Raw genomic sequence first — 23795 nt, forward strand, 5'->3', positions numbered from 1 at the left:
CCCGCCTCCCCCAGCGCCGCCCAACTCGCTGCTCATGCACGGGCCTGGAAATTCTCATTTGGTTCTACATTTAATCTCATAATGAAAAAGGAACTGGAACCAGTGCCACTGTTTCAAACTATCCTAGTCAAAGAGGAATACGCAAAGCCCCGTGGCTTTTCGTGCACCCCCGATAGCAGTGTGTGCTGCTAACAGTGTGATGGCAGTGGAGCACCCAGCCTCTGCTGACCTCCCTTCCTGCAGCCCTCCGTTGTGTCCCAGCCAACACACGTGAGAAAGCAATTAGATTTAAATCTGTTTTCCTCTTTCTACCTTGCCTTTCTCTTCTCTCTACTTAGATGCTCCTCAGTGTTGTAACTAATATGATTTGTGTTTAGCACAGTGTGAAACAAGGATGATTTATGGGTCTGTTAACACCGCGCAGCTACCTGACGCCATCACAGACCCTGAAAGGGCACTCCAAGAGCAGATTGCTAAAAGAATTCTGGCAGTCTGTATAATTATTTATAAACCCAGCCCACATAATCACCGCTATTCCGACTCTCACAACACTTGTGTGCTTTCCTTACGCCACGTTGTGCATTTTGGGGAGAAAATGCCACTAGCATCCTGGCCCCAGCCCAGCACAGCGCACACCCAGCCACCACGGAGCGACAGTTCAATAAACTGGGATGCTGGATTTAAATTGATGTTTCAGCTCAGATTAACTTGTGCCTTAGCTAAAATAAACGTGGGTACAGCCTCTGCATTTCATTACTAACAGCCAAGGCAAAGGGTCTGCGTGCTTAGGAACTGAGCAGAAACAGCTCCTCCAATGTTTCCAACAGACCAACATGCCCAAAGCTACTTGGGCAAGCCAGATGCCAAAGTCATCTTGAAAATCTCTGGGACTGGTCCAATTTTACCCGTAGCTTTGAGACTGACTCTGTCAGTGAGAATCCCACGCCTCACACGAGCAAATGCCCTTCATTAATTCTTAATGCTGCCCCAAGTGCATCCAGCATCCTCACTTGGCAGCCCTTCCCCCGCAGAGGGGCAGGCAGTGAGCACGGCCCCTTCCTTTCCTCCAACATATAACAAGAAGCCAAATGAAATAATGAAACAAACTCATTTTAATGCCACAAAGGGAATTGTTTTATTGCTAAAGCAGCAAATAGAACTAATTGAATCTGCTGGAAGGAAAAAATGGAGAGAAGGAAAGGATAGGTCCAGTGCACAGACAGAAAGGGCGAATTGGGGTCTGAATATTCATGGGCCTGGAAACTGCAAATCCTTGAATGCAAAATATCTTCATAACTGATAATACTGCCACAGGCAATGCATGCACAGTGCTTGGAGAGAGAAAGTCTGGAATGTTTGCATTTACAATTTTTACTTTTTCTGTATTAATACTATAGAAGAATTTCTCTGGTTCATTAAACTGCTTTGCACCTCCGTGGTAAAACAGCAGGCTGACAGTGAGCACTGCAGGCTGGGACCGGTGCTCATCCTTGGCCAATGTGCGACTGGGCTGGAGCCAGCAGCTATGTACTCCACACCACATCCAAACGCTGTGTCTCCACACTGTGTCCCAGCCCCAAACTCCTACACCACGTCCCAGCCCCACATACCCACACCAAGTCCCAGCCCCATGTCCCCATCCCACTGCCCAGGGACAAACAGACTGATTGCTGAGCCTGCCTCAGAAGCTGCTCCTCCCAAACCACCCATTTCACAGGCAGCAGCTAAACCTGCCACAAGCTTTTAAACTCACTGTTTTCAGCAAACCTTAATTTTTAGTGAACCTTAATTTTCAGTGGCGACATATATATAAATGTAGGGGTTTTGCATTTTAATTAAGGCAGCATTCGTGTTCTTCATTACAACACTAAGTCAGGCAGCAAGAAACACCAAGGATATAAATCCTGTTAATGAAGAAGGAACTATGCAGTCTGTGCTGTACGTTTAAGCACAGGGGCACCAACGTGCAAAATGACTGCTACACAACGTGCTGGAGAAGGGCTGGGCTGGTAATGCAATTTGTGTTTGTTTGTAGGACATCACTGCAATTGCAGGACACAAATCTGCATCCCAAATAAACCTGTTCGGATCTTAGCTGCCCAGACTATGGCAGACATGGATGACTTGCAGAGACAACCACAGCCTGGGTTTTGGAATATTACATGGGAATGGGGTAATAATGAAGCACCTTGAGGTACTTTCACCAGCAGTGGCTCAAGCAGAACAGCTGTAATGATCTAATAACACATTTCCCCTGCTGCCATTCCAGCCTCAAGAAATCCAGGGTAGTCGGTGCCTTAAATCCATGCCAGTCTTCCTTTTGTCATTAATTGTTCGATTATTTGTATTACACACTTTACATACCGAGTAGACTCCAATTTCATGGTGGACTAGATTGCAGAAATGCCTCTTTTAATCTCTTTAATTCTAAAGTTGTACCAAACTTTAATATTTTCTAATGGAATATGCGTTTACTCACATCGAACAATATCACCACAATTTAGGAGCAATAAAAGTCAAGCTACCGCCAGTACGATAAGCTTGCTGCTTTATTTCCAAAGTTCAATCAGTTAACCTAGGAGAGCAATAGCTTTCCTACAATGAGTAACGATGCAGAATAATATTTAGATAGAGATAAACCCTTTTTGCATAGGAAATTGCATTACGATTTGCTGGGTCTTAGAAATTTTTAGCTAAATGTGTTAGTTTACCAATGAAGTTATTGCCTCCGGCGTTTTTCCACTGTGCTTTGATTTCTGGGGGGGGGTTTCTAGAGGATTTGGAGCTGAGTAAGGAACCTTTATTGTTTTTGATGTAGGCATGTGCAGCACACCCAGCAGCACTCCCTCTTCGCACGCTGATCCACACACAGCAGCCACCAAGGAGCAGAAAAGGGGAAGAGCAGCCCAAGAGCAGCCGCAGGAAAGGGTGAGACCCAGACCCTCAGTCAGGACGGTGCAGAGTGGGTGCTCTTTTTGGGAGGTGGCCCAAAATGCTGCCTGAGGATTTCCAGGCCCCCCAGTTTAGTGCCAGCTCACTCTGCAGAGCCCCGGGCCCATAGCCCAGTGCAGCCCCTGGCCCCGCTGGTCCCCACATGGTGGTGGGAGCTGATGATCTGGGATTTGTGCACTCCAAATGAGTAGCTGAGAAATGAACCGGGAGGTGCGAGTGCTGACAGTGCAGGCAAGCAGCGGAATCAATGCTTGTGCTCCCTGGGGGAAGGACCAAGGAGGAGGAACCAAATGCCAATTAAAGACCTCCAGCAGCAACGACTTCAGGATCCATGGTCTTACATCAGCCCCTCATGAGTCAGCACTTTGGATGGAAAAGGCTTGGTGTATCTTTAAACAAGTGGGACTGGAGCTGAGAAATTCCTCATTAATGGCTTGCCCAAGCCGTGCAGCCCTGTCTCACCAGCCAGCCTCCTCCATGCCAATTCCTTTACCCAGGAGCTCCCAGATCCAGGGGGCAGCTGGCCAGAGGAGCGCTGTCCCCTCTTGAAGCCCCTTCCCCCAGCTCACACAGATGTGTTTGTCTTTTTCTTGGCTGGGTGATCTCAGCTTGTGCTGTCAGCTGCTGAATCCGAATGCTTATTTAACACACGCTCCTGACTCTGACGTTAGCTCTCCATGAGCGTGCTCACTTGCTCAGCTTAATTATATGAGCGTCCATCAAGAACAAATGCAGAAAGGGCAGAACTGAGACTAAAATAAAGTTAGTTGCAGATGTGGATGAACACTAATAGAAAGTATATTATATTACTGCACCAATCCCAATGCAAGATGAAAGGATATATTCTTGAAAGGATAAAACAAAGGAGAGCTAAAAATTCAGACTACCAGAGCTACTCATAACCACAATGATTGCCTGCTAATAAAGGAAGAGGCCAAGCCTCCTCCAGTCTGGCTCTGAAGGGAATGGAAATCAGATTTTTGCCCGAAATGTGACACAGCGATCACTATAATACAAAATAAAGTCTGGCAGATGGAGTTATTTTTATCTGAAATCAGTGCTGTTCAGTAAGTTGGTGGCTCCAACTGACGTCCCTTCACTATTTCCTCTGACCTCAGCCGCCCTTCCTCAGTTTCTCCCCGGTACTGATGGGATCAGGCCAGGCAGCCTCTGGGATACCTGGGAGGACCCTGCAGCACTTAGCTGGGAAATCAATTGTGAATTTTGCATCCACCCTCAGCGTTTGGCCTGTTTATATTGCCAAATAAATTCTTTAAAGAAGTACTGTACTTCACAGGAGAGCTTGTCAAGGTAAATACCTTCATTTACATAAAATGTGACTAGCAATTGAAATGTTAAAGCCATAAAGAGCAAGTTTATGATCCATCCTTGATGCTTGGATGTATAATATGACAAGGGGGAAAATAGTGCACCTTGCAACATTTACTAAATTGGTGTGTTGACTCTGGGGATGGAAATGGGAGATCTGAAAATACTGGTAGTTTTTCCATAAATAGGAATCCTTCCCACAGCCTTCAGACTCACGGCTTTTGAATACTCTTGCTCAGCCTGGAATCAGCAGTTACCCAAACAAGCAAACCAATCAACCAATCACCCAACCATCCACTCAACCAATCACCCAACCATCCACCCAACCAATCACACAACCATCCACTCAACCAATCACACAACCATCCACTCAACCAATCACACAACCATCCACTCAACCAATCACCCAACCATCCACTCAACCAATCACCCAACCATCCACCCAACCAATCACACAACCATCCACTCAACCAATCACCCAACCATCCACTCAACCAATCACCCAACCATCCACTCAACCAATCACCCAACCAACCACCTAACTACACAACCTACCACTCACCCACCCATCCAACCACACAACTAGCTAACAACCCAACCAATGATCCAACCAGCCACCCATCTGCTCACCCAGCTGGCCACCCAACCGACAAACACACAATGGCTGCACCAGCCCCATATGGCCACGCAGGCAGCAGAGCCCCAGCCTCTCGCACTGGGGTCCCGAGTTCCTCTCTGAAGCTGAGATGACTCTTTTATTCAGGGTTTTATCCAAACTTTTTTAAAGGGATTGGAAGCCAATTTAAACCCACTTCAAATCCTAACTAATATATACATATTTTAAAGTGAATAAAAGGATAAAATGGACTGCTGCCTACTTACATACCACAGTGAAATTATAATACCCGCATTTAATGCTCTGGAAAGTTTGATGGTGTATGTTCTTTACCTGAACTCAGCACTAACATTTCAGCCATTCATTCACACTCTTACCCTTCTCAATTCATTGAAACCACTTCAAGCAAAAATCATTTGAAAGAAATTACCTCTGTGTATTACACCATGAGCAGTGAGAAATGTCCCACATGAGCCTCTCCAGCCCCCAAAGCAATAAAATTTCTGCTGAAGTGCATGATATAATAACTCAGGGAAAAGAAGTCCCCATGACAACAAGAGGTAAGAGAAATCCATGAAAAGCAAAGGACTCAAACCTCTCTCAATACAAGGTGTCACCAATTTATACTGGAATTTTTACTTTGAAAATCAAAAGGCTTTGTCCACAACTTTCCCTGAGAACCTGTTGTTCCTTCGCCGCCAGTCGGTGCTTCTAACAGAGCAGAACAAGCCTCAGTAAATCAAAAAAACGAGCCGGGGTCAGACTCATCATTTAAACCCATGAATACAACCAACTGACTCTTCGCCTTTCTCTTTTCCAAGGCAGCTGTTTTTCCCAAGGCCTATTTTTGGATTTTCTGTAGCGTCTACATGCTTGAGTGATACAGCATTCACACACAGAGCGAAGCTCACAAACTTTGACACTACAAATAACACTTAAACCATTAGAGGCAAAGCACTGTAGCATTTACTTAAGTGGATTATCGAGCAAAATCCTACAGAAAGTATGTGCTTGAAGACATAGTGTAATAGTGAGATTACTGCAGGCTTCCTGTGTGCTCTAAGTGATGCTCCAAAAGCCACCGAGCCCCACTGCTGCCTCGCCCAGCAGCAGGAAGCTGTGGCCACACAGGGCTCTGCAGGCTGGGCTCCTGCAGCAATCCCCTGCCCGCGTGTTGTCCTCACACTCATCTCACACTCTTTGCAAGAACGAGCGAGCACAGCGTGAAGAGGCACGGGGTGCTGAAAGCTGCTGCCATTCCCATGGCTACAGTCAAGTAGCCTGTGGTTAACCATCATCAGGTGATAAAACACTGCAAAGAGGCCTGATTCGTTCCTGCATCCCAATCCTTGATCTGAAACGGAGTGGAAAGGCTTGGAGAAAACTGCTGGCCAGGGAGGCTGATGGGGGTTCCCCTGGCTCTGCACGCAGGGAAAGGGTAGGGCTGTGGGTCTGGCACACAGCAGCTCTGGGCATGAAAGAAATTCCACACCTGATCATAGAATCATAGAATCACTAAGGTTGGAAAAGACCTAAAAGATCACCCAGTCCAACCGTTCACCTATTCCCAATAGCTCCCACTAAACCATGTCCCTCAACGCAACATCCAGTCTTTCCTTGAACACCCCCAGGGTCAGTGATTCCACCACCTCCCTGGGCAGTCCATTCCAGTGCCTGACCACCCTTTCTGAAAAGTAATACTTCCTCATGTCCAGCCTGAATTTCCCCTGGCGTAGCTTGAAACCATTCCCCCTGGTCCTATCACTAATGACACGAGAGAAGAGGCCGACCCCCAGCTCACTACAGCCTCCCTTCAGGAAGTTATAGAGAGCAATGAGGTCTCCCCTGAGCCTCCTCTTCTCCAGGCTGAACATTCCCAGCTCCTTCAGCCTCTCCTCATATGGCCTGTGCTCCAGACCCCTCACCAGCTTCGTTGCCCTTCTTTGAACACGTTCCAGGGCCTCAATATCTTTCTTGCAGTGAGGGGCCCAAAACTGGACACAGTACTCGAGGTGCTGAATATAGGGGAACAATCACCTCTCTGCTCCTGCTTGCAACACTGTTTCTGATGCAAGCCAGGATGCCATTGGCCTTCTTGGCCACCTGGGCACACTGTCGGCTCATGTTCAGCCGAGCATCAATCAATACCCCCAGGTCCATTTCCTCTACGCCGTCCTCCAGCCACACCGCCCCAAGCCTGTAGTGTCGCCTGGGGTTGTTGTAGCCGAAGTGCAGGACCCGGCATTTGGCCTTGTTGAACCTCATCCCATTGGCTCCAGCCCAGCTCTCCAGCCTGTCCAGATCCCTCTGTAGGGCGTCGCTACCCCCAGGCAGATCCACGCTTCCAGCCAATTTGGTGTCATCTGCGAATTTACTGAGGGTGCACTCGATGCCCTCATCGAGGTCATCAATAAAGATATTGAAGAGGACAGGCCCCAGCACCGACCCCTGCGGAACACCACTCACGACCGGTCGCCAGCTGGATTTGACTCCATTCACCACCACTCTCTGCGCCCGGCCCTCCAGCCAGCTCCTTACCCAGCCAAGAGTGTACCCATCCAAGCCTCTGACTGCCAGCTTCTGCAGGAGAATGCTGTGGGAGACAGTGTCAAAGGCTTTGCTGAAGTCTAGGTAGACCACATCAACAGCCTTTCCTTCATCCACCAGATGGGTCACTAGATCATAGAAGGAGATCAGGTTGGTCAAACAGGACCTGCCCTTCATGAACCCATGCTGGCTAGGCCTGATCCCCCGGTCACCCTGCACATGCCGCATGATCTCCCTCAAGACGATCTGCTCCATAGCCTTCCCTGGCACCGAGGTCAGGCTGACAGGCCTGTAGTTCCCCGGATCCTCCTTACGACCTTTCTTATAAATGGGAGTCACATTGGCAAGCCTCCAGTCATCTGGGACCTCACCAGTCAACAAGGAGCGCTGACAGATGATGGAAAGCAGCTCGGCTATCACCTCCGCCAGTTCCCTCAGCACTCTTGGGTGGGTCTCATCTGGCCCCATTGACTTGTGACAGTCCAGCTGGAGCAGTAGGTCTCTGACTGTTTCTTTCAGAATCGCAGGGGGGTTAGTGTGCTCCCCGGCCGAGATTACCAGGTCAGAGAGAGGGGTATCCTGAGGATAACTGGTCTGACTTTTAAAGACAGACGTAAAGAAGGCATTCAGAACCTCCGCCTTTTCCTTATCCTCAGTCCTGATGCTTCACTGATGCTTCAGTGGCCTCTTCTCAACCTCCAGAAGGGCAAACGCAGGGACAGACTCAGGATATCCTGGTCCTGTGCTCACAGCCACCAGCCTACAAGCCATCCGCAGCACCCATGCTGGCCTTGCTGCAGCTGGATGCAGGCGCTGGCAGAAGGTCAGTGGTGCATGGGAGTGCTTGCATTGCATGGAAGACTTGGGCTAGGAAAAGTAATGCAATGGTAGGACCTGATCCATACCTAAAGGTTTGGGAAAGGTGATGAGAACAAGGTGTCGGAAGAGCTGCGTTACATGGAAATGCTTCTGCAGCCTTCAAACCAGATAAATCCCAATATATTGGATCCAGAGAGGTGGGAGGGCAGCTGAGTCACTACATTTCAGCAAAAGCCAACTCACAGCAGGTCCAGGAAAAAAATCAATACCCTTTCCCCAAGTTACCAGAAGTGCAGAGGGCACAGCCCACTAGGAAGGCGTTTTACAGAGAAATAGAGCAGTTACCAGGCAGCGGTGCCTGTTGTTAGGAAAAAAAACCATCTGTCCTTCCACTGTAGGTGTTCCTATAGTGCCCATCAGTGCAGAGCTGACGGAAATGGTTTGGTTTTCTGAATAGGCTGTGCTCCTGGTCGTGGTACGCATTATTTGTACCAAGGCAGTGGCTCACAGAGCAACATGCAGGTCTGACCATTATGGAAAACACTCAAAAAAAAAAAAAAAAAGGAAGAAAAAAAAGAGAAAGAAAATACAAACCAGACAGGCCGTGAAAATAGCATTAGACATGCAAACCATTTCATTGCTTGTCATGGTGAGTGCTCCCTGCAGCAGCTGCAGCGGGACCACAGCGCGCACAGCACTACGCCCATGTAACTGCTCAGCACCCGGGGGCCTGGGGCAGAGCACCAGCAGCACGGTCTGATTGCAGAGACACTGCCACAGATGAAGGCTTGGCCAACAACTGGCACATGTACACGGATCTGAGCTCCAAGAGTGAGGTTTTAGAATAATCTTCAAACCTCTGAACTTCAAATCTCCATCCAGTGCTCTCCTTGCATTATGGAGATCGCATTTTTGTTAAAACTACACATTTGCTTTCAAAATACGGTTACACGTCCTCAATTTTCTGCTAAAACACCAGATGTCAAGACAGCCTGCAAAACACAAATGGGCAGAATGGAACCACTTCGCCTTCCCGAGCCCGCAGGCAGCTTCTCATAGCACTGGACTGTCCCACTCAGCCCACAGAGAGGCTGAGATGCTGGAAGTGCTCAAACCTACAGCTTTGGTCACTCTTATGAGCAGAGCAACCCAGCTGAGTGTCCTCTGATCAGGTTCTTCCTCTTTACCCAGGTGCTGAGCTCCAGCTCTGCCCCCAGATCCCTCCAACCCTGGTGTGAAGCTGCTCCGACCGCTGCAGGGCAGCAGCCACGCTGCACCTGCCTGACTGCAAGTCAGCAATGATTCCAATGGAGAACAACAGCACATCCCATGATTGAGGAAAAAATGTAAAATGAGAAGGAGTCACCAGTGGCTTCCAAAGGAAAGGCAAACACCTGTTCCTTGCCAGAACAACCTGTTCCATGGTGAGACAGAGCACTGGTTAAGGGTCCACTATCCAAGGTAACGCCTGCTGCCGGGTATCATGGCTCCAGAACTGAAGGTGGGCAAGTAACACGTGCACCAGATATAAGCAATGCCACACTGCTAACAAAACAAAAGGTTAAAATTCACTTCCAGTTACCCCTCTAACACAGTGTTTTATAGTAGTGGAGTTACATTCAACACTGAAAATCCCTAGGAAATTATCAACAAAAGCTAATGCACATCATGGTGCGTTGGGTGCAGTTTAAGGAGAGCTCCATCACCGAGCCCATCCTTCAGGCAGCCCAGAGCACATCACAGGCACAGAGCAACCCTGGCAGCACAGACCAGAGCTGCCTGACACCCAGCTCACACCAGTGCACGTGGAGGAGCTGCTCCTCCCCACGGCTCCACGGAGCGATGGGAGATGTGCTCAGCAGCAGTGACAAAGCAAGGAACTCAAACTGCTATTTCTTTATTTCATTGCAGAAGAAAAAAAAATAAACTTGACCACATTAAAAACTAACAGCTTATCATTTGTAAAAGGAAGTGTTATGTTCAAGATGTAAACAAGTGATAAAAGTCACTGTAAGGAGATGCTGCTATAAACACTTCAGTGGTTGCTTTTTTTTTTTTTTCCTTTAATAAAAAGAAAACAGAAATATCTGCTGATAGGAAAACTCAGTTACTCATGCAGGGAGCAGTCAGTTCATCTCAGTTCATCTCAGCCCTGGGCAGGATGTGATCCCTATAGGTGCACCTGGTGCTGTCCCCACTGCACGCTGTGCGACCCGCTGCCCTGCTCCTACACGGCTGCAAAGCTTCTCAGGGGAAGGAGAAGAATGGTGCTTGGGGTGGGCAGGTGGAAGATGGTTTAGGTTAAACCATCGGGGCAAATGCTCAGGGCCACAGTGATAATTAAACAGTGAAGTAATTTATTTACCCCATGACCACAGAATCCATCCTCCATCCTGCTCTGCCCAGGACCTCACAAATCAGCTCTGACCCAATCTTCTCATCTCACGCCTCCTGCCAGCACAGCATATCACCAGCACCAGGAACCAGCTGGGCTGGCCACGGAGCTACCGCAGGGATGAAAAATTTCACAGCACTTTCTGCAAATGAAAACCCGCGTGTGCTGTTTGCTCCAGGAGAGCGGTTCCATCCCCTCTCCAGCCCTTTTTTGTGCAGCGTGATTTTCGAGATGAAAAAGCAGCTTGTCATATCCTGTGCTTGATCTTCTTTACCCTTTTTGAATAAAACCAAACCCGTTTATTTCTATGCTGTTCTCCAGCCTCTTCCAGCAAAATTGCTGAACTTATTTGTCGTGGAAAAGCTTTCCTACGGGGAAAAAAATCTTAAAAAAGAGAACCGTATCTGAAATTATTTTGCTGAAGTGTATAAATAAAATAATGGCATCCACTCCTTTATTCCTTCTCTGGGTTGGTACAGCGTTCCGAAAAGAGACAAATGTACTTTCAAACCACTGATCTCCACTTTACTGGAGTCCCTCAAGAAAATCCCTCAGCATTTTGACAAGGCCAATCGGATGCCACGCCGAATGGGTGTTGCGAAGACTTTGCTTTTACAATAACCACACAAAGTTGGCTAGAGTTCCTCAGATTTACATACTGATTTCATTAAAACAGTGAGTGCTCTTTCAATAAAGGGTGCCTGGCTGAGGCATGCAGTAACCAACTTGCTGCTCCTGTTTTTCCTTAATTTTCAGAGCACATGTGTAACAAAAATGCAGAACCCATATGTTTAGCCACTGCTTCTTGGAACGAAACAAGTACGGGTTTCTCATAACTGTGAGCTAAAGAGCCACAGTAACTTGCAAGCTACACTTAACACACTGCACGCCTTTTGGTTTGAGATCAAAGAGAGAAAAAGGAAGGAAGGCAGAAACCAAGGGGAAAAAACACCACTGCCAACCCCTGAGCCAGCACAACTCGTTGCTCTGCTACACCTGCCGAGGCACTCAGCCTTCCCTCACTGCGGTTCAGGATTTTCTAGTAGTCAGAACTCTTAGTATAAGAGTCTCTTAAAGTGTTACGCGATGTCAAACACATTTTGGGATTTTTAATTAAATCCTGCAACGAAAAGAAGAAATCTTCAAAAACTTTTGGATGTGGAACTTGTCGAATAAAGAGTAAATCTTAATTGTGGGGTGAATCCTCTGCAGCCGGTGTGACAGAAGCATCCTTCTCCACTCGAAAACCCACAGCATCACCTGGAACAACGCGCTCCCCTCCTTCTTTCCGCAGTTGTTGATTTCTGACCCATTCGGGCGCCGTGCAGCTGAACTGCCGCGCTTTGCTCAGCGCCCAGCAGCAGCCGGGGAAGGTTCCGCACGCCACCGGTGCACCGCGTTAAACCACCGCGGCTGCAGGAGGCCCCCCCGGCACCTCCCGCCCCGCCGGGACCTCTGAGCCCATGCAGCCCCTCCCGGCGCGGCTCCGCGCGCTCACCTGTACCACTGCAGCCCCTTCTCGTAGTTACGGTCGAAGAAGTGGGGCTCGGTGCCCACAGCCCTCACGTCGGGGTGAGCGCGGATGGCCTCCAGCAGCGCCCGCGTCCCGCCCTTCTTCACCCCGATGATGAGCGCCTGCGGCAGCCGCTTCTCGCCGTAGTCCGGCGTGGTGCCGCGGCTCCCGGCGCGGCTCAGCTCCTCGTCCGTGGTGCTGGACTCCTGCGGGTCTCTCTCGAAGGCTCCGCTCTGCGCCGCGATCGCTTCCCCGGGGGCCAGCGGCGTCCGCGTCCAGGCGCCCGCGTCCCGGCTGCCGTTGGAGGCCCGCGGCGGAGCGGCGGAGGCGGTGGGGGCAGCGGCGCTGCCGGGCGGGCCGGGAGGGGAGCGCGGAGCCGCCGTGCCCAGGAGCGCGGCCGGGGAACGCGGGGCGCCGGGGGCCGCCGTGGCGGGGAGCGCGGCCGGGGAACGCAGGGCGGCCGGGCCCGCGCCCCCCATCAAGCTGTAGCACAGGTAGGTGAGGCAGAGCGAGAGGCTGCACATGCAGAGCAGCTTCCGCGCCGGGGGCACCTTAGAGCCGCGCCCGCCCGGCACCCCCGGCTGCGCGGGGGGGGCCATGGCTGCTCCCCGCTCCTCGCCCAGGGCAGCGGGCGCACATGGTGTCAGCCGCCTCCCGGCCGCCCCGGCCGCATGGGGCGCCGCCGCCCCCCCGCCCCGCCGCCGCCGCTGCCGGGGGGGAGCCCCGCATGGCACGCTCGGCGCCGGCCCCCGCCGGGCACCGGGGCGCGCCTGGGCTCAGCGCCGCCGGCTCCGCACTGTTGCCTCCCGAGTTCCTGCCGCGAAACTTTGTGCCGGGTGGGAGGCGGGAGCGCGCTCCCGGCGCGGGGATGGCCCGCCCCCGCCCCCGGCCGCGGTGCAGAGCGCGGGGAGCGCGCCGGGCCCCGCCGAACGCCGCGCCGGCAGCGCCGGGAGCACCGGGGACAGCGCGGCGAGCACCGGGGACGGCGCCGGGAGGAGCTCGGCGCTCGGCAGCACCGGGGTCCGCGGCCCCGCGCCCCGCCCGCTCCGTTTGCACCCCCGCGCCCGCTGCCCTCTGCACCGCCTGCTCTGTTCCTCAGCAGAAATCGCCCTGCGGCAGCTCCTTCACACGTTAGCCCCGCTTACTCCCCTTTGGGTGCCCCAAAATACATCCTGTATTGTCAGACCCCCCGGTGCTCCCAGCCTACTGCTCCTCTCCAACTCTTCCAGCCCCCACCTACGAGCACGCCAAAGAGGTTCCCCGGGAATCTCTGCTCCTGCTGCAGTGTGCAGAGGGGACAAGAGACCCCCAGCTCTGTTCCTCTGCAGATGAGGAGCGGAGCGTGCAGATTCCATCAATGGAGTCTGAGAGATGGGCTGCAGCCCATGAGCATGGGCTGTTGGCAGCTGTTGTGCTGGGTGCCTCTCTCAGTGTATTGGATTTGCAGTGAGGGGGGCCAAGAGCTGAGGCTGCACCACACCCTGCTCAGAGAGCAGTGTCCTGGAACAGGCTGTGGCCAAAAACCTCCCATGGCAACTCTCTGGAGCAGCCACCGTCTCTTCCCAGCCTCACGTCCCAGCACATCGCACCTCCAGATCTCAGCTATGGCTTCAGCAAAGATTTTGTGCTTTAGTATCTCACAGCTGCTCCTGCCCTTCATTCTTGTGTCTTATGGGTGTCTCTCCCAAAGGCATTGCCCTGTGTCATTGGGGCACATCACCACTCTCCATGCCTCCCCAGCTGTGCAGCTCTGCTCTTGCTGCGATGCACAGTGGCTGAGACGCTCAGTACTTTGCCAAAGCCCTCACAGGTGAATGAGCACTACCTGACCTGCTGTCCCCAACCTCCAGCTGGGACTGAGTGCTGCACACTGCTAACAGAGGCAGCACCTGAATTGAGTGATATACACTGCAGAGGAGCTGCACATCAACTCAACCCTGGAGTCATCGCCAGCTGCTGAGAATAAGCTGGAGAAGCACAGAGCACATGCCCAGCCCCATGTGGCCACAGCACTGGGAGCTTCATTCATGGCTACATCCTGCAGGGAGCTCCAGGCCGGCACTGAATCTCACTGTTGCTTTATGATGCTCAACTGGGAGCACCTTGGAGCAAATGCCATTGGAATCTCAGCTGAGCTGGATCTCACGGCAAAAGCAACAATTGGAAAAAAATATTGATTGCCAATATTAACCAGATACTGAGCTCTGAGAAAAATTATTCATCAAATAAGATGAAGAGCGCAGACTTTTCTCATAATGAACAAAAGCTCAATGCTGCTCTCAGCTGGACATGTGTTCTCTCTGTGCAGCTCCAGTTCCGAAAGAGATTATTTCTTTATAATATATTTTTTATGGTACACATGAGACCTCTGAAATGCTGCGCCTTGTGTCCTGTAAATCATTTCCTGTAACTAGTGGATTCCTTTTCAACTGCATTACAGTAATGTGAATGTTGAGGGACTAACCTGAACTGACAGAAGCAAAGTCGTGCATCCCTCAGCCTGTTTCCCACCCCAGAACTGGGAGCAGGAGCAGCTGGGGGGCACATCCAAGTGCCGGGTTTCCCAAGGGCTCTGTGTGGTGGCACAGCTCCTGCCATGGGCAGCCTGAGCCCTCAGAAAGGTCTCTGCAAGGCTGGAGGTCAGACTTAGACCTGAAACCAGATCCCCAAGTTTGGGTCACTGGGGAGAGGAGCAGATGGCGCTGAGCTGGGATGGGAAGCCCTGAGCAGCATGGGTTTGCTCTGCACTCTGCTGAGCTCATATATATGTCCTTATCCTAAATGTCGCATCTGTGCTATGGTATGTGTGGGTCTGCCTTGCAAGAGATGAGTCCTCCTCATGCACAGAGATACTTCCATTCTAAACTGGAGAATCCACTGAGCATTTACTGAAGTCAGTAGGGCTGCTCTCATTTTCGCAGTCCCATGCCAATGCCAGTAGCTCTGCAGGTTCAGGGCTCTGCTTTATTATGGCAGGTCTGTATGAGGAGCACACTGAGCGATGTTGCCTGAAAGTCAGCACCAACATTCAGTTCAACGGATGCACCATTCTCACTATGCAAGACAGTGTTTCCCTTCCTCCCCCTCTGCATAGAAAAAACTAAAATAGTTTGGAGTTTTCAGTTCCAAAAATAGAAGATAAACCTCAAAATAGGCACCATTCACTGAAGTGACAGTGCTTTGGTCTTCCTTGTACCAAGCGCACATCTAAACCACAGCGCTTAGCAAAATGCCCTGCTCTGACATTCCTGTGCCTCTTCTCCTGTGATGTGCTGTGCAGAAGACTAATAGGATTTGCAGGCAAATCATACATAACAGAAAGAGTATTTCTTCTTGGGCACCAGCTTCCAGCCAGAGGAAATTTTACAACTGGAATGTAAAGCCCTCTAAAACAAGTGGTTTAGCCTTCAGTACCTGCTGCCTGGGCTGGGCTCTTTTTATTCATCATAAAATGTGTATTTTTCCACTATGGATGTCAAACGCATCCATGAGCAGATCCGAGTGTTATCCAAGTGGCTGCTGCTGTTTGGTGAGCGGATGCAGCGGGAGCCGATGGAGTGTAACACTTTATTTGACAGTTCTGCTTTTAAAGGCTCATGTATTTACACTGCATACCCACACACTTCGATTCACATTAATTAGCAGCAGAAGCATTTCCCAGACCTTCAGGAAGCGCCCAGCCCAGCGAGGTGCCATCAGTCCCATGCAGGAATCGCCAGATCAAACTGGAGTCTGTCAGATTCACCCTCACTGCTGTGGCATGGATTGAGCCCTGTTACTTTGGAGTAGGGTGGAGGAATGCCATGCTGTGCAGCCACTGAGCAGCCACTGCTCACTGCAGTCCCTCCCAGCCCCCACTTCTCAGTACGGCTTGGGGCTGCCTGCCTGTCCCAGCACACGAGAGGGAGAACACTGAGAAGGAAGGAGATGACCCTCGATAGCAGGCAGTGCTGGCACAGAAACGAATAGGTATCAGTTGGCACCAACACTTTGGCTGGAAGTGAGATTGTTCCTAACTGGAAGAAATGTTGTTCTGGAATAGATTCCTGACAGGAACACAGGGGGCAAGACACAATTAGATTTAAGATTCAGCTCAAAATGGACTTGACAGCATGGCTGGCAGCAATGGGAAGGAATGAGACATGATGGCCCACACTGGCCCTCCCATTTTTCTGGTGTGGTTCACAGAGTGAGAAGACCTGTGAATGGGAATGGGTCTTTAACCTATCGGATAAACAAGGCTCCTTGATAGCAAACTGGAATTAGACACATGAGTGAAAGGAAAAGTGTGCATTTTTAACAGGACAATAATTTACTCTTAATAATCAGTGAAGGGTTATGGCAGTTACCCATCTTTGAAGGCTTTACACAGCAGCCTGGGAACTCTTATGGGAAATAGTTGAACTGGGCCAAGCTGCAAAGTGGAGCAGGATTCCTACAGAAGTGTCTGCCCTGTGAATCTCTGCATGCTGCTATCCCAATTACGCTTTTACAGATCGTCGTCTTTATTTCCCAGTGTTTACAAACACACATTAAATATAATCATTCCTGGAAAATTTTTTTTTTTTCAGAAAACTTCAAAATTCCCATAATTCTTCTTCATTATTTACTTGTCAGCAGAAGCAGTGAAACACCTTGAAATGAGGGAGATTAATTCATCCGGTGCTCTGCCTCCTTCAGGGAATGAATGAAGTCTGTAAATATAAGCTGAATAGAAAATAAACAGTAAAAACGCAATGTCATTTAAACTCTCATCCAGGAAGGCACTCAAAATGTTTTTCAGTGGCGTTCCACAATGTCAAAGCGTTTCCCCATTCATGGAGACAGCTTCAGGTTTAAAATGAGTTGTTGTTCTGATGGCTTTTAGCAGTGGCTCCTGTGAATCTGAGGAGCCTACATCCGTCTTTGTTGCCTAAAATTAACAAAAGGTTGAGGACGAGCATCTCCAGGCAAGCCAAATCCCCGGTTTTACTGGTGCCTCGTTACGGTTGCTATAAAAGAGGGAACACTTTGGATCTCTCAAGCTTGGAAGTGTGTATGTGCAATGAATACGTTGCGGTCTATGATTTATAAAGCAAATAGTTCTGCAAACATTGTAGCCAGAGGGAAAGCCGTTTTGTTGGAGAAGTGAATGCTGGCAGGAGGAAACAGACAAGGTTGGACAAGGGGCAGGCACAAAGTGACAAACACACAGAGCCAGCTCGATGGCCCCTAGGGCCCCACCAGCCCCGTGAAAGCCCCTGGCTCTGCCCATCATTCAGGGTTGCAGTTCGGCCATGGCTCAGGGCTGAAGGCCCCACATCACCCCATGGCCCTCACTGAGCAGTGCAGGAGCTGTCTGCAGCTTTTTATAGGAAGGTCATTGCAGGACCATCTCATCTGGCATGTGCTTACTCAGAGTAAGTGGGTGAGTGGCATTATCTGCACACGATCAGAAGATAATCTCCTGTTCTAATCCTGGCTCTTGCAGAATTAGGGCAGGGTTTGCACAGGAAGCCCTTTGCTGATCACACCAAGGAATGACACAGCAAAGCTATGCTGAATAGAGGCGCTACCTGCCTGCCCCAGCATATGCTGTGCTTTCTGAAATACCCCTCACCTGTGGCACCTTTCCCTCCAGGAAAACAATGTGATTTGGCTGCTGAGGTGTGTGCTGGGCAGCAGCCTCTCACAGCTTCACTCCTTTAATGCATGACGTCTATGGTGCGTGCCCATGGCCACAGATGTCTGGCCAAAGCAGGATGCCACTGAATCATCACTGTCTTCCTGGCTCTGTCCCAGGTGCTTTGGCTCACACTGCTCTGAGGTTCTCACTGTGAGGCTGTGGTACCATAGCTATCAGGCAGACAGGGAGGGGAGATGAGCAGCCTGCCCTGGCAGCGTGCCTGAGGGGAGCATCTCCCCCAGAACCTTGTTCCGGGGCTATGCCTATTGAGGTGCCGCAGAGCAAAGGTGCTGTCCCCTACCCTTCTCATCTCTCCCCATGGGAGAACTTCTGGTGCCAGCAGTGCTGCCAGCTCAAACATTTCTTCAGTTAGAGCTGGGAAGGCTGCATCTGAGTTATAAAACAAGAAGCTCTGCTCCTTCTCCAATTCTTCAAAAATCATAATTTATTCATCCCTAATGAGCTGCAGACCAAAACAGAGCAGAGGGCACCGAGTGCCAGAGGAGGCACAGAGCAGAGAAGAGCAGAGCTCATTTCAGGGAGCTGGCTCAGAGCACCTTCTGGGCCCGTATCCTTGGTACTTGCACAGCTCAGCAGCCCATAGGAGCCAGAATGGCTCCCACCCACGTGCACTGCCCAGTATCAGTGTGAGGCTTACACAGCTGCAGCATGGCTCTGAAGGAAGAGGCCCCAGAGGGAGCCGTGGGTTTGAGCACTGTGAGAGCCATAAGCATGTGCATGCTCAGTGACCGCTATGGAGCTGCTGCATGGTGTGCTCACAGCTGCCCGAGGCTATTTAAAAGATTTCTGCTTCAAAGCTGCACTGCTCCCTACCAGGCTGTGCACTCTTTCCCTTCCCCAGCATTCCTGATGCTGCTCTGCCCTGCACAAGGCTCAGCTCCTGGCACCTGTGCTCTTGCAGTAAGGGAGAGCCGTGTGCCCTCCAGCATAGCTCCCACTGCTTCTTGCTTTGTGGTGTCATGGAGCTGCCAGGTGCCCAGCTGGGGGCAGTGACACTGCTGCTAGGTGCAAATCTGCCCCCACAGAATGAGCATTGGGTGCTGCAGGACTTCATGCACGAGGCTTCCCTGAGCAGCCCACGATCTGCTGCTCTTCATCAGCAGGAGCGATGCCCAGTGGGAATCCCTAAATCATCTCTGTTCTTCCTCACATGTTCCTTCCCCTGCACAGTTCCTCCTCTCCTCACTTGCCACTCAGTCAAACCCTGCCAATTTCAGTAATTTAATCTTTGCTCATTAGATGGATCCTCCACCTCCTTCATCATTTCTGTAGCTCTTCCGTGAGCTGCCTAATTTATCACTCTCTGCCTGGTAACGAGGTACCCAGAGTGTTCTGCTAAGATTTATTCTTCAGAAACACCCATGCCACCTCCCGCATGGGCTCTGCTCTCCTGGATGCTCGGGGACTCTTCTTTTATAGGATTTTGAATGATCTTTCTTGGGCTTGAAATAGCATCAATAAATGATTAGGACTCTTCATTTATTGGGTTTTGCTACTACATTTGCCTTCCTTGGGTCAGGTATGTTTCATAGTCTAGAAGAAGAAACTTGTGCTGAGGTATCCCCAACCCAGTGTGACAAATAATGCCCAATTGCAAGTGGGGACCTGAGCTATGCTTCAAGCCTGATCTGACCAACCAGACAGCAGTCTCTGAGTGAGGCAGCAGCTAAAATTGCTGGGATGGCATTTACCAAAGTCTGAAATCATTTCTTCTCTCTCAGAAAGCTTGTTCTCTCTCGTTAGAAATATCATTGTGATACGGTGTTTCACAAACCTGTCTGTGGCTCCATCATTATTGGATGTCCAGTTTACTGCCAACATGGGCTCAGCATCCAGGGAGGAGCTGATGGAGAGATAAGGGCTGGGGGCAAGAGGGCAGGCAGGCAGGCAGGCCCACACCACTGTGACTCTTCTAGTGAGGATTTCCCACCCTGCTTTCCACCCATCACCCCATAGGTCACAGGAATGGCCCTGCTGACCACTCTGGTGCTCCTCTTCCCATGACTGTTTCCTGCTCCATTCCCACACTTCTGGCTTTGCAGCTTTCTGCCACAGCTGAGCAATGCGGGCGGTCCTGGCTGCGTTCCGTTTTTCTTCTGTGATGTGAGCAGTGACAGCTCATAAACTTGAGAAAGTATCTGAAACGTATTGGGAAAGGGAGAGCAAAAAAGACCCCACAACATGAATGAGAGGGGATAGGGTTCAGTGTTTGGCATTTTACGAACCAGAAATCCACCAGGCAGTGAACTGAAAGCAGAGGGACTGCCTCACTGCCCACTTAAACCAACTTCACATTAATCTGTGCTGGGTTTCTAAAGACTCAGGCATAAAGGTCAGACAGTCCTTGCCAGCCCATAAGCCTCTCACACAGAAAAGAATTAACTATGGCCCTCGTTATGGAAAACAGTCAAAATAACACAGCGATGCTACCTCCAAGAGAAAATAGATAGTGCAAGTTATTCCATCTCCCCTTCCAGCGCTATCAGTTTAGAAAAGCCAGGCTATTTACAGAGAGCATTTTGCTTCCAGTACTTTTTGAAGTAAGTGAATTTTGTATTAGTTTAAATGCAGGATAAATCAGTGAAATAGGAAGATCTTTACACTCCAATAAGATGCTATTACTCATAAGCATATTGCACTGTAGCTGGTGGACTAAAACTATCAGTGCATGACAGGACACCAAGGGCATGAAGCACCTGGGATCCATGAGAATTAGCAAAGCACCTTCTATATGACGAGATGATTTGGGATATTGATTGACAAAGATGGTGCACTGCTGAGATAATACCACCAGGTCCAGATCCCAGGTGCTCCAGATAGCAGTGGGAACTCCAAAGCCCCTCCCAGAGGAAAGCTTATTTCTTCAGATCTCACAGCAGAAGCAGGAACACAGAATTAAGAGCTGTGCTGTTAAGGACGCCACGTCCACTGTTTCTCTTGTTGGTTACATCCATCACATTGGCATGGAAGAACTATGGGATGAATCTCAGCCCTTTCGTGGACACACCTGGTGCTGAGGTCCTTCTGATGGGTTTGTGGAGTGGGTCAGAGAGAGGTGCACAGTGTGGCTGAATGCACAAAGGGGGGGAGAAGGGCAGCGTGGAGCAACTGCAGAGGAAGACAGAGCATCACCACATGATGTTCAAGGAAGAGATTTTTCTTTTTTACATCTTCATCTCCACTGGTGCTTCAGAACAAATCCCTTGTACTTCGCAGTGCCACAGAACAGGCCCATTGGCAGTGCAGGATGGAGCAGGAGCAGGCAGCACAAGGGCCCTGCAGCTGTCCAGTGAGAGCTGTGCACAGGACATCCCCACTGCCCACTACATGGCTCTGTCAGAGGAAGGGGGGAAACAGAATCTGAGGTGAAGACATCTCCGTGCCTTGGACATTGCTTCCTACTTGTCGTGTAGCCACGCTGTATCAAGAACACGTGCTCAGCTTCTGTTGTACTTGGTGCTGCCATTGCCAGAGGTTTCCAAGTGCTTCCCAGAGGGGGGACCTCCCCTCAGGCTGCACCTGGCTCCTATGTTTCCAGCTCTGCAAGCAGAGGCATCACAGACCTTTAGGAGCAGTGGCACAGTTGTGTGCTGGATGCAGAGAGGCACAGGGGATCTCTCCCTGCTCCCTTGACATCTCTCACCCTACTCCTCACAAGCTGCTTGGATTTTGTGTCAAGAGGGTGATTCTGCAAATTAAATCTGTTCTTGTCTCCTCTCCGTTGGCATGGCAACCCAGGAGGATAGACGGCACAGCCTTGCTGCAGCTCTTGTGACTCTCGTCCCATCTGCATGCAGCGTGGCGTGGTCGGCTGCTTTGCCCAGCTCCTCTGCTCCCAGCTCCTGCTGCTCCCAACCATAGCTTGAAATCCCCTCCAAGGAACCAGGACAGTGCAGGGCACGGTTCCATACAGCTGCCTGCACCCAGCCCTAAGGGCCAAGCCCAGACCAGGGCAACGCCATGCCAATCCAGCTCAGCCCCAGGAGCCCACGAAGATCCACAGCAGCAGCTGCACATCAGCAGCCAGCTCCCGCCCTCAGACCCCCCACCTCTGGCAGGGCTCTTGTTTTCCCTGCTGCCTCGATAAACGAATTTAAGCATTTTCCAGCTCAGCAACTAGAGCCTTTGCTAGTCTTGCATTTGTGTTTGATTAATGAGATAGCCAGTAATTTAAACATCTCTTGAGGTCTCTGTCTTTCCTAAGTAATTCCGAAGTTATTGCTGTTTACATAGAAGAAAATCATATTGCCTCGCAGAGAGCATTACTGTGGTGATAAGAGTGGAAATTGATCCTCAAGGAGAAGAAGCAATGGCACCTCCAAGGAGCTCAGTGTTCCCCTGGGGGAACTGCCACCTGCTGTGGGCCTGGGGCTCCCATCCCAAAATGCTCTTCTGCACTCTCAGCACCTCAGGAATTCAGCTCCCATCCTCCTGCTGCTCTGTGCTCAGCACCAATGAGCTTACCCTGCCTGCAGTAATAGCTTCCTGGCTTTGGGTTCCTCCATATTGGGGCTAGAAGGATTCACTCCACGTGCAGATGGGTTGTCAGAACCCTCTGAGATAAATCCATTTGCAAAATTATCATGTTAAAAGGTTTTAATTATTAGGGACATGTTAGGAAGACAGCTGGGATTTGCCTTCTGCTGTTCCCACCAGGTCTGCTCAGTCCTGGTTTTCTCACATCCCAGCACAAGTGTGGAACCATCCTGCAAGTCAGAGCCACCACGCTGCTGTCAGAGCAAAGCCTGGTTAGGGAGGAGAGTGCAGACAACAATAACGTGGGGGATACTTTTACAAAATCAGGGCATGCTCCTGAGAAGCAGATGTGGGATTAGTACTTACACCGAGACACACAGACTTCTGTGTAACCTTGAAGCTGCTTTGCTTGAAAGGATGGCGTGCTGCAGCCAGGAGCCTCACACAGCCCACAGTCTGGTTGCTGCTGCAAGGGGAACCTGAGGCCAGCTCAGGTCCTGAGTCTGGCTGGCAGAGCTGCATCCTGCCCCGCTGCCATTCTGCCCTGCTGCCATCCATCCCAGCCCTGCCTCAGGCTGCCAGAGCCGCTCCGGGTACACGCTGGGCAGATTCCTGCCTGCATGGAGACCTGCACTGCATGCACCAGTGCTCAGCCACGGTGAAGGGATGGCTGGTGGTGGCAGGGACAGGCAGCTGGTGCCCCCTGGGCATGGCTGAGCATGGCTGGTCCCCCACCCACCCATCGCAGGGCTTGGAGCTGATCTTCCTCCACCTCCTGCTTGAGTGGACGTGAGGCCAAACTTTGGCAGCAATGCGGGGTTTTAGTACCTCCTTGTTCTCCAGAAGAGCTGTTCTCAGGTGCTCTCTCGTGGCCCTGTATGAAATAATTTCAATTTAATGAGCTCAGTTAGCTGCAGATTAATCGAAAACAATTTAGCACAAGTTCCTTCTTCATTATAAAAACATTCCGGTCTGTCTTCTCATTTCTCAAACTGTCTCTCTGTGGTCATCTCTTTTCTTCTCCCCACTCACTTCACGCTGCTTATACAAATTACCTTCCCTTCATGCGCAGGCCTGCTGACCAAGAGCCTCAGAACCTTCCAAACTGCAGCATCTCCTTTCTGAACAGCACGGCCCATGGGGATGCCCGCAGCTCCTTCATGCCACCAGGCACAGGGGTCACAGCAGCAGCAAGGGGCAGTCCCCAGCAGGGAGGGGCGAGCAGCTCTCAGCCCTCACCCCCTCCTCACAGCCCCTGCAGGTGGGAACTGGGGAGGGATGGGGGGGAGTGAGGTGCCCACAGCCCCTTTGGTTCTGTCCGCCCTCACCCAGCAGGCTCAGAGCTTTCTCTGTCTCGCTCTGCTCACCGCTAGGTTTTGTCCTCACAAAGCCCAGCTGCGGAGCTTTGAAGTCTTCCAGTGCATTTGATATAAGAACGCCTGTGCAATCCCACTGCAAACCC

The 23795-nt window shown here is 50.8% G+C and overlaps 1 protein-coding gene across 1 annotated transcript in view; it reads right to left on the reverse strand.

Annotated features, from left to right (window-relative positions):
* HS3ST4 (heparan sulfate-glucosamine 3-sulfotransferase 4) overlaps window positions 1-12770 on the reverse strand; it is a gene marked incomplete at both ends in the record, with an annotated part of 44630 nt that extends 31860 nt beyond the window's left edge. Inside the window, one exon of the mRNA XM_079542656.1 lies at window positions 12157-12770. Within this exon, the coding sequence (XP_079398782.1) occupies window positions 12157-12770 (614 nt within the window). The remainder of the gene's footprint in view (window positions 1-12156) is intronic.
* Between the last annotated feature and the right edge of the window lie 11025 nt (window positions 12771-23795).

The sequence above is a fragment of the Tetrao urogallus genome, assembly GCF_951394365.1.
Source record: "Tetrao urogallus genome assembly, chromosome: 15".
In the NCBI taxonomy this organism is placed as follows: Eukaryota; Metazoa; Chordata; class Aves; order Galliformes; family Phasianidae; genus Tetrao; species Tetrao urogallus.